We start from the raw sequence: 12,101 nt of genomic DNA on the forward strand, positions 1-12,101 counted from the left end.
GGCTCCTAACACCAGAAAAAATTCAAGGCCAAATATACCTTGTAAAGCCATTTCCCACTTTACTTCTGATAGACTGTCTTGAATTTCGTTAGAAAGTTCAAGACCAGGCGTACCTTGTAAAGCTATTCCCCACTTTACTTCTGATAGACTGTCTTGAATTTCGTTAGAAAGTTCAAGGCCAGGCGTACCTCGTAAAGCTATACTTACTGGTATCCACCGTTCCCCAGCTGAAAAGTTCTGAATTCATACAGTTGAATCCTTCTTAACAGTCTGCTTTACGGGAACCTTTATTACCGCGACCCGCAGTTCTGGTTCTGGAATGAGGGATCTTCCTTGCGCCAGTCCCGAGTTTTTTCTCGTCCCGGAATTCGGCACCAATTGTTATTAGACGCGTTCTCACGACCGGCCAGGAAGAACACCACAGACCAGAATCTTCTGCGGCAAAGCTTTATTTCTTACATCTTCAGGAGCAAGCGTGTAAGAAGCAAGAGAGCAAGAAGCAAGAGAGAGAAAAAACGAAACCCCGTCCCTCTTAAGGAGCATTCTCCTTCGCCTCGGACGTGTCACTCCCTGATTGGCTGCAGCCCATCGGCCGAGTTGACGTCACGGGGAAGGCAGAGCACAAGTAGTCATAAGATACCCTTGGCACATGCGCAGATTATTTGTTTACCACTTAGAACACAGCTGTCAGCGCCATCTTGTAACGGCGAATGTGGGGGCGGCTCCCAACATGTGCCCTTTAGTGAGTTTGGATAGGGGTTTACTTTGTTGATATTCTCAAAGAATCAGCTTTTGTTTTGTTGATCCATTGTTCCATTCATTCTCTTTTTTTCTACTTGGTTGATTTTGGCCCTGAGTTTGACTGTTTCCTACCATCTACTCTACTTGGGTAGAAGTGTTTATAGTTTTGTTTTGTTTTTATTGTTGTTGTTGTATTTATTTATTTATTCATTTATTTATTTTGAGACAGGGTTTCTCTGTATAGCCCTGGCTGTAATGGAACTCACTTTGTAGACCAGGCTGGCCTTGGACTCAGAAAATTGCCTGCCACTGCCTCCCAGCTGCTGAGATTAAATGTATGCATCACCACTGCCCACCGTGTTTATCGTTTTAATGTATTCCAAACAAACAGATTATATCTAAATCAGTATGTTTATGATTAGAAAATACTAATATCTAACTTCTTCTCTATGTTACATCATGTACTCTAAAAGTAAAAAAAAAAAAAGTTTTATTTTAGTCAATCTATATTATTTACTGAGTTTTGTTCCTTCAGGAGTGTACCCCGTATGAACCCTTAACTTTAAATTACCTTTTCAAAGAGCTCTGAAAAGAGAGAGAGGGAGAGGGAAAGGGAGAGGGAGAGGGAGAGGGAGAGGGAGAGGGAGAGGGAGAGGGAGAGGGAGAGGGAGAGGGAGAGGGAGAGGGAGAGGGAGAGGGAGAGGGAGAGGGAGAGGGAGAGGGAGAGAACTATCAATCTGTAACCTTTTCTGGACAGTCAGACTTTGTCAATTGCCTCTGTTTGTATGTCATCAATTATACTGTTTGAATTTGCTCAGGTGCAAATACTCAAAGAAGATTCCATGAGTAATTGCATCATTTAGCTGTGTGCATACCTGTAATGATCTCCAGGGCATGAGACAGATTTCCAATTAGAGGCCAGATAAAGTTAAATTTGGAATTTTCCTAAAAGCCTCATACATAATTTTTCCAGAAAAAGACACAAAAATCATAATACAGAAAGTTCCCAAGAATGCAACATTGGAATCAAAACCCAAAAGTGCAAGATAGATTTTAGCAATCAGTGCACCTTTGCTGGTACTATGCTGAATTCGTGACTTTTACCCTTACTAATGAATTTGTCTTTGCCAATGTCTTCTCATTTTAATAATTTTCAGTGATATGGGAAGGAATTATAGTGACTAAAAATAATAAAATATGATGCTTCCTGTGACTGTTATTCTTGCTAGAAAGAATAGAGAAGCTTAGAGAGAAGATAAAAAACATAAAAGCAAAGAATTTACTAAGGTTTAAGATGAAAGACAACTATAAAATGCTTTTGCATTTTAAACAGCTTTAAATTGTTTTGATTTTGATCTAGGTAACAACAAAGCACTAGTGCCTTCACCCTGCCAGTGTATTCTACCCTTGTTTCTGTAGAGTGTGAGGCTACCCCTAGACACAGATTATCTGATTCAAATGTCAATCCTTCCAGTAACTTCAGGTGATGCCTATCTAAAGACATTTCTCATATCATCTTCACCAATAAATTCTTTCCCATATTTACAGGGGAAGATACAAGCCCTCTCTCTCTCTCTCTCTCTCTCTCTCTCTCTCTCTCTCTCTCTCTCTCTCTCAATGTGTGTGTGTGTGTGTGTGTGTGTGTGTGTGTGTGTGTGTGTAAGGCTTATGTGGAGGTTAGATCTCAATTTTTGGTTTTGTCCCTTAGGAACTCCCAAAATAGGTTTAGAAACAGGATATCATAGTTGAACCCTTTAATTTGCAATGACTTTATCCTTCAGGATCTTTTACATTGACTTCAGAAACTATATAATAGAGAACTGTTAGCCTTGGGCAATTAGAGAACAGAAGCTGGGATAAGAAGGAATATAGATGGAATTTCTGGGACTGTGTTAAATGAGGGCTTCCGTGGGTGATTGAGAAAAACAGCATAGCAGAATCTTTCCTCATCTTCACTTCTATTTTATCATCTTCATTCCACAGGGATAAAGCACATCTGGAAATTGGGAGGAATTTTAGAAAATCCAGAATGTTTGGGGGTCATGTCGATGTCCTTTGGATCAACCAGAGGTTTCAGCTTGAAATTCTGTAAAATGGTGGTCAGGAATAGAAACAGCTCCATGCGGGCAAGGCTCTCTCCCACACAAATCCGTTTTCCTATGGGAAATAAAGATTGAAAGAAGGTAACTATGTCTCGTACATAAGTGAGTTTGAGAGGCACTGTGTTTGTAAATAGCATAAGAGAATAAAATTGAATGAGTTATTGGATGAGTGTTTAGATGTATTGATAGTTGAATGGATATCTAGTTAAGCAAAGACACAAAGATGAGACATATTTTCCCTACTAACATATGATGTTAAGAAATATATTGTGGCTTCAGGTTTCCACCCATGTCTGGAAGCTGACCGTAAGCCATAGCTCTTCCCAACTCAATCCTGACTGGTGATAAATTGTCCCCCAAGAGTGCTGACACACCTAAGCTCACAGGTGAGACCACCACTACTGTCTCAATACCTGGTCCAAGTGGCACCTGCCAAGGGCCCAACAAAGCCAGGAACAGAGGTACAGCCAGGGACATTATCCTGATTATATCTGTCCCCAGGACCTGCCCCTGTGAAACAGCACACCACACCTAATCCCACCTAGTGATAACATGTCCACATGAGGGTTGACACACCTAAGATCACAAAATCACAGGCTCACAAAAGAAAGCTCCAGTCAGCAGCAAGACCTGTTAACACTAGAGATGACCAAATAATGAGAAGGAAGTGCAAGAACATAAGCAATAAGCACAGAAACCAAGACTACTTAGCAGCCATAGAACCCAGTTCATCCAACACAGCAAGCCCTGGATACTCCAACACACCTTAACACTACGATTCTGATCTAATATCAAATCTCATGATGATGATAGAGGACTTTAAGAAGGACGTAAATAACTCCCTTAAAGAAATATAGGAGTACACAGGTAAAAGATAGGAGCCCTTAAAGAGAAAACTAGTGAATCTCTTAATGAAATATAGGAAAACAAAAGCAAACAGGAAAAAAAAATTGAAAAAAAATCCATGATCTAAAAATGGAAATAGAAACAATAAAGAAACCAAAAAAGAGGCAACCCTGGAGATAGGAAACCTAGGAAAGAGATCAGGAGTTACAAATGAAAGCATCACCAACAGAATACAGGAGATAGGAGAATCTAAGGTGTAGAAAATTCCAAAGAACACATTGACAAAACACTCAAAGAAAAAGCAAAATTCACAAAGCTCCTAACCCTAAACATCCAGGAAATCCAAGACATCATGAGAAGACCAAACCTAAAAATAATAGATACAGGAGAGAATGAAGATTCCCAATTTAAAGGGTCCGTAAATATCTTCAACAAAGTTATAGAAGAAACTTCGCTGATGAAAAGATAGAGATGCCCATGAACATAAAGGAAGCCTACAAAACACCATATAAAATGGACCAGAAAAAAATTCCTCCCATTACATAATAATCAAAACAATTAATATACTAAAGAAAGAAAAATATTAAAAATGATAATGGAAAATGGTCAAATAACATATAAGGGCTGACCCATCAGAATTACACAATCCATCCCAACTGAGCCTCTAAAAGCTAGAAGATCCTGTGGAAATGTCATGCAGATATTAAAAGAATAAAAAAAAATCCAAGGCTAATATACCCAGCAGAAGTCTCAATTACCATAGATGAAGAAAGCAAGATATTTTATGAAAAACAAATTTAAACATTATTGTTCTACAAATCCAAACCTATAATAAATAATAGTTGAAAAACACTATCACAAAGAGGTATACTACACCCAAGAAAAAACAAAAATTAATCTACTTGCAATAAACCCAAAAGAATATAGCCACACAAACAAAACTTTATGTCTAACAACAAAAATAATAGGAAACAGCAATCACTGGTCCCTAATAACTCTAAATTTCAATGGACTCCATTCCCCAATAAAAAGACTTAGATTAACAGAACATATACATAGACAGGACTCAGCATTTTGATGCACACAGGAAACATAACTCAGGGACAAAGACAGACACTCCTCAGATTAAAGGGCTAGAAAAAAAATTTTTTCAAGAATATGTTCACAAGAAAGAAGCTGGAGTATCCATTCAAATATCATATAAAATCTACTTTCAATGAAGTTATCATAAAAGATGAGGAAGGATACTTCATACACCTCAAAGGAAAAATCAATCAAGATGAACACTCAATTCTGACTGTCAATGCCCCAAATGCAAGGATATCTACATTTATAAAAGAAAAGTTAGTAAAGCTCAAAGCAAAACATTGAACCTTGCAAAATAATAATGGACAGATCATGGAAACAGAAACCAAAGAGAGACACAATAAAACTAACAGAAGCTCTGAACCAAAACAATTTAACAGATATCTGTAGAACATTTCACCCTAAAACAAAAGAATATATCTTCTTCTCAGTAATTCATGGTACCTTCTCCAAATTGATCATATAATCCATTACAAAACAGGACTCAAGATACAAGAAGATTGAAGTAATCCCATGCAATCTATTAGATGCTCACAGACTAAGGGTGGTCTTCAATAACAACAACAACAACAACAACAACCCCAGAAAACCCACATGGATATAGAAGCTGAACAACTCTCGACTCAATGATAACTTAGTCAGGGAAGAAATAAAGAATGAAATTAAAGATATTTTAGAATTTAACGAAAATAAGGCACAGCATACCCAAACTTATGGGACACCATGAAAGCAATACTAAGAGGACAAATCATAGCTCTGAGTACCTCAATAAAGAACCTGGAGAGAGCAAATACTAGCCGCTTAACAGCACATCTGAAAGCTCTAGAACAAAAAGAAGCAAATTCACCCAAGAGGAGGAATGGACAGCAGGAAATATTCAAATTCAGGGCTGAAATCAGCAAAGTAGAAAAGAAGTGAACTATAGAAAGTATCAACAAAACTCTGGTTCTTTGAGAAAATAAACAAGATAGATAAACCCTTATCCAGATTAACCAGAGGGCACAGAGATAGTGTGGTACTTTTATACAATGAAGTACTACTCAGCTATTAAAAACAATTACTTCATGAAATTCTTATGCAAATGGATGCAACTAGAAAATATCATTCTGAGTGAGGAAACTCAGTCAAAAAATAACACACCTAGTATGTGCTCAATGATAAGGAGATACTATGCATAAAGCTCAGATTACACATCATACAACTCACAGACCATATGAAGCTCAAGAAGGAAAACATAAGTGTGAATGCTTAAATCCTACTTAGAAGGGGGAACAAAATAATCATGGGAGATAGACAGAGGGAGGGACATGGGAGGAAGAGAGTCAGTAAAGGGGAAAAGAGGGCAGGATGAGCTATAGGAGGAGTTGGGCTAGATATACAGAGGGTAAGGAAATTGAACAGAGGTGTATACCAGTGGGGGAAATTGGGGGTAGCTACCAGAAAGACCCAGATGTCAGGAAAGCAAGAGTTTCCCAGGACCTAACTGAGGTGGCATTAGCTGAAATACCCAACAAAGGGGAGAGAGAACCTGTAAAGACCATAACCAGAGATTAGGCACTACCCTTGATATACGATTAGGACCACCTACCATCTCAAAATTTTAACCCAGAATTGCTCCTGAGGAAAGGAAACACGGGGACAAAGAATGGAGCAGAGTTAGAAAGAAAGGCCATGCAGAGACTACCCTACCTGGGAATTCATCCCATATGCAGACACCAGTCCCAGATAATATTGCTGATGGCAAAAGTGCATGTTGACATGAATCTGATATAGCTGTCTCCTGATTGGCTCTGCTAGAGTTTGACCAATACAGATGAAAAAAATTCTACCATTTTCAATGAAAATTAAAGCCAATAATCCCAATATTATTCTTCAAAATAGAAATAAAACAACTTGCCTAATTCTTGTTATGAGGTCACAATTATCCATACCCCTAAACCACCTAAACCCAAGTATGAAATAGAATTACAAAATAAATTGTATTACAATCATAGATATAACAATTCTCAGTATGCATACTTGCTAACAAAATACTAGAATATTCAAAAAGACTATCAAGTAGGTTTCATCCCAGAGATGAAGAGATGGTTTGACATACATAAATCAATGTAATCCACAATATAAATATACAAAAAGATATGATCATCATAATCATCTCATTAGAAGAGGCTTTGCTGAAACACAGCATTCCTTCATTAGAAAAGTCCTGAAGAGACTTGAAATAGAAGGAATGTTACTCCACATAATAAAAGTTATTTTAGATCAAACCCACAGGCCAAATCAAATTAAACAGAAAGTCTTAAAGCATTTTTGCCAAAAGGAGGAACATGAAAAAAATGTCCACTATCTTCATATATATTTAATATAGTATTTGATTCTATGCAGGATCAATGAGACAATTGAAGGTGGTCAAAGCAATACAAGTAGGAATATTTCAAAATATCCTTAATTGCAGATAATAAGATTGTATACATAAACCCCTAAAATCTCTACAAGATAACTTCAACAAATGATCACTTTAAAAAAGTACCAGTATTCAAGATTAACATGCAAAAGTCAAGATGCTTTCTATATTCAAATGACAACTGTACTGAGAGAAAAGTCATTGCAACAATATCTTTCGCAATATTAACAACAAAAAACGTCTTAGGGTAACTCTGAACAAGTAAGTGAAAGACATAAAGACAAAAATTTAAGATTTTGAAGAAATAAATTAAAGAATAAATTAGAAGATGGAAAAATCCCAATGTTCACAGATCAGCAGGATTAATAGAGTGAAAAATTGTTATCCTACCAAAAGCAATCTACAGATTAAAATTCCATAACAATGAAAATTTTCAGCTTTATATAAAAGAAACACAAGAAGCCGTGATCGCTGAAACAATCTTGAATGATAGAAAAATGGACGGGGGTGGGGGTGGGGGTAAAAGTATCACTGAACTCAAATTGTACTACAGTAATAAAGTCAGGATGGTATTGACACAAAATCAAACAGGCAGAAGGAGTCATGTTATGATTTGTTCTCAAAATCACTTGACAAATGAACATGAAGCCATGTCAACACTTTAGGTAAGGAGATGTGATATCGTTAAAAAGTATCCTCACTGGTAGAGCAACAGTGAGGTCCACGATCACAGCATAGTCTTCTGCCACAATCACAGGTTTTCCACAGTCTCATGGGGACTACAAAGTCTCTTACATCTGGAACTAGAAAGTATTGTCTATCTGTGTTTCAACTTTTATATAAATAAATGTGTATTACACTTGCATGTGTGGGTGAGTTAATATCAAAGTTAGCTGGTTTTCGAGTTCAGGAGCTCCTCAAGGTCTCCTGGAAGAGTAAATACAAGTGGTTTTTAGAACCCAAGATAGGTGCTAGCCATTCAACTCAGGTATATGGCAAGAGCTGCATGTTCTCTTAATTGCTGAGCCATCTGTCAAGCCCTTTATTGCTTTTGTAAGAATATCAAACATCAGCCAAGGTTCCAGCAATGACTGGGATTGTGCTCACAAAGCCTCAATCCTAACTGAGAGTTATGGGCAGGTGCAGGCTACTAAGAGATGGAAAGCCAATTTTATTTATCAATTAAACCACAGGTGGGTTACTTATTCTCCAGAGGTTGTCACTAAACAAATAAATGTATTACAGGACATAGTTCACACAATACCTTTTAAAAAGGTGTACAAGGGTGGAAAAAATTGTGCTGAAAATATGTTATGGACATGTGATGGTTATGTTGAAATATCAGGATAGTTTTGATCAAAGAACTTGTATATACGTATGAAACTAAAACAATAAAAATGAGATCTAAGAATATTATTCTCTTTTTCTCCTATCACTTATGTTCTTTGTGTCAGGTAGAAATGTCTCAATTACAAAGTTGAATCACTTTTGCATTTTAAATTTGAGATATTGGAGAGCAAACACTGTGGAGAATTCTATCCAGCAGCACACTTGTTCAGTGATATGTAAATCTATCCAAACACAAGTCCAGTTATATCAGCCTCTTTGCTCATCTACTTCTATATGGAATTTATGCCTGTTGGAGAATTTCTGGTGTTTTTATTTTACATTTTAACTTTTAATTTTTTAATATTTACTGTATAGCTGAGCCTGGAGGAGAGTGATATAACAAAGACAAACGTTTAAAATATGGTTTAGTCTTTATCTCAATGGTGATTAATCAAAGGCTAACTACAATTTATTCTCTAGGGTAATGTCTTTTGCATTCCCAAGATATACATAAAAAAATATTTCAAGTGTATAAGCATTAGGATTGCTAGGAAGGCATGAACACAGTGAATCCTTAACATTTGATTCTGGCAAGAAAATGTGTCATCGTTACCAAGTACAGTGCATGGGCACTGGGATTAAAGCTACAGATCATGCACAAATTGCAAGTCTACCAGCAATTGGGAGCCACTGGATAAGTCCCACAGATCCTCATGTCACTGGAGCCTTGGGAATGACTTTCTATTACCTGCTGAGAAAGGCACGAAGTAGTCACTTTTCTTAAAGTTTCCATTGTCATCTAGAAAGTGGCCAGGGTCAAACACCTCTGGGTTGGGGAACTCCGTGCTGTCATGCAGCACTGATGTCAGTGATGTCATTACCTGTGTTCCCTGCAAACAACAAACAACAAAGAAAGCAATGTATGAATGTCTCAGGGTGCTGAACATTGTTCTCCTTCTCCTCCATAGAGGAAGTACAAAGAATGGTACTTGGGAGGTGTTATTCTTGTCCTTTGTCACAGGTTATTTATTTCCTCCAACTTTTTGTTTGTCTTTTCCACAATTTCTCTAAGGAATTTAGTCACTTCTTTAAGATCTTCTGCCTTCCTCATAATGTTGATACTGAGGTCTTTTTCTTGTGCTTTAACTGCACTAGAGTATTCCAAGCTTTCTGCAGTAGCCTAGTTCTGGTCTAATAGTGAAATAATGCTTTGGCTATTGATTTTGTTCTTATCCTGGCATCTAGGCACATGGATTTGGTATGATTATATATTTAGGTGCTATTTTTCAGGTTTAGTGTGATTATATACCTAGGTGCTTCTTTTTCTAAAAACTTAGATACATAGAATTATTCTAATATAGATTTATACCATCATCCTTTAACATAGCTAATATGATCCATTATTATATGCTAATTGTTTTTATCCTTTGACTACAACTTAATCTAATAAAATCATTTTCCAAATCATCTAAAGTCTTGGAAATTGACAGAGAAATGTTACAGTTATATTAACCATAAGTGACATGAATATGCCTATATATCAGTTGTTTCTATTCATTCAGTCTTCTTTACTTTATAAGATTTATGTCAAACTCATTATTTCTCGAGAGAATCCATGAATTTTTAGTATAATAATTTACATTTTAAGTTTCTGAAGTCCTTTCTATTTTTTGATTGCACACATATTCCAAATGTCCTGAATTACTTCTATAAAAATTTTATTTTAACGAATTTAGAAATTAATAGCTGTACAAATTACTGGCTTCTGAAATTCATCTATAATATTTAATGGATCAGTAATAACTTAAATGGTAATGAAATACAAATATATGAAAACAAAAGTATAGATAAAATGTTAACCAGAAACCACCTTGAATTCTGCATATATTTTCAAAGAAAGCATCAGTAACTAGTAAAATATATGAGGATAGGTAAAATAAAAATCACATAATAATTCATTTCTATACACCATATTTAAAAAAAATAATGAAAGAATATTCATTGCTCAGTAAACCTCAAAAGCTAGATACAAGCTGTATCATTGAAAGAAAATTAATATGACTAAAGTAAACCATACAAGTTAAAGTATAATATGGCCTTTTCATAAGTTGAAGAATTAAGCATATAAACTACTTCTAGTTATTTGTAGTTTTTTCTCTCAATAATTAAAATTCCAAAACGTATTGGTTGAATCCAACTCTAATTGAAAAATATATATGAGAATATAACCAACCAATCTTTATTCAAATGATCTGTGGAAGACAAAGCAAATGTCAGATTGCTACTACCATGTCCCTGCCTCATTATAGCTTCTTTCTCAGTGGTGAACCAGCATAAGCAAAGAAAGAAAGTGTGATGGAGAGGACTGGAATCACACTGAAACAGGGAACATCAAAAGCACAGAAGTGTAACAGGGAAAAACAAGCTTACCTTGGGGATGAAGTAGTTTCTGAACTTAGTGTCACAGGTTACTTCATGCACCAAACTAATTGGGCCAAGGTCAACATATCGTTGGACCTCATGCACCATGGCATTTGTGTAAGGCATATGGTTCCTGTCCTGCATACAGGGGCTGCGGTGTCTCCCAATCACATTGTCAATCTCTTCCTGGACTTTAGCTGGATACAAGTAATGACAAATATTGGAATGGGAAAAATGTAGCCTGTATCTCCCATAAATGCACAGCTACCTAGGCCATGAAGAAAGTGGCCCAGAAACATTTTGAACATACATTTTATGCTGAGGAATAAACTTAGATACATAGGATTATTCTAATATACCTTAATACCATCATCCTACAACATAGCTAATATGATTCACTATTATATGCTAATTGTTTTTATCCAGAGTATCAAATACTATGAGATAAAATAATTATTGACAACAATAAAACAGAGTACAATTAATTTGGCAATATTGACATTAATAAAAGATATCAGAAATAAGTTATTATAATGGTGAATATTTGTAGTACTGATTTTAAAATTATGTATCTGAAGGTCTTTTTGAAATTTTATTCTCCCTATCTTAACTATCAGTGATCAGGTTCATCACCAACAACTACTTAGAAATATATTTGTATTTTAAACAATAACTGTTTTATGTACTCAATCATATACAATATTTATTGAGATATTGGTAGCAGAAAAGAACATATCAGTTATATCTATATCCTATTTACAAATACGAGTAGATAATGAACACACACACATACCATATACATGTGAATGCCCACACATGCATCATTCGTAGATTATCATACTTGGTAATATAGACAAATTGTGGAAAGAGATATATAAATATGATTCCCTATTTCCAATATAAGAGTTTGTCTAAATTATTGATATACTTTTTGATTAATGCATACTGTTCACTTTAGTTTTTAATTGTCTCTTTCATGATTTATACTTACTTCCAAGTATTTCAGTGGATGTTTCAGCTCCTACAATAAATGTGCACTGAATGAAGACATGAGAAGACACAGTACATCTGTGTTTTCCCTCATGCTCTGTTCATTCCTGAAGCAACTCCCAAGTCAATCCCAAATCTGAGGCTTTCTACTTCTAGTACCCAGCACACTCTGTGAAAGTGTA

The 12,101-nt window shown here is 35.9% G+C and overlaps 1 protein-coding gene across 2 annotated transcripts in view; it reads right to left on the reverse strand.

Moving 5' to 3' along the window:
- Positions 1–2,480: 2,480 nt before the first annotated feature.
- Positions 2,481–12,101, reverse strand: part of Cyp2c67 (cytochrome P450, family 2, subfamily c, polypeptide 67) — a 40,236-nt gene continuing 30,615 nt past the window's right edge. The window contains exons 7-9 of one of the 2 annotated variants that reach the window (XM_011247291.2): positions 10,939–11,126; positions 9,257–9,398; positions 2,481–2,898 (exon numbers count right to left, since the gene is read on the reverse strand). In XM_011247291.2, the coding sequence (XP_011245593.1) occupies positions 2,714–2,898; positions 9,257–9,398; positions 10,939–11,126 (515 nt within the window). In that variant the 3' untranslated portion in view covers positions 2,481–2,713. The remainder of the gene's footprint in view (positions 2,899–9,256; positions 9,399–10,938; positions 11,127–12,101) is intronic. The other variant, NM_001024719.2, reaches the window with a different exon arrangement.

Source organism: Mus musculus, chromosome 19 (genome assembly GCF_000001635.26).
Source record: "Mus musculus strain C57BL/6J chromosome 19, GRCm38.p6 C57BL/6J".
NCBI classification, from domain to species: domain Eukaryota; kingdom Metazoa; phylum Chordata; class Mammalia; order Rodentia; family Muridae; genus Mus; species Mus musculus.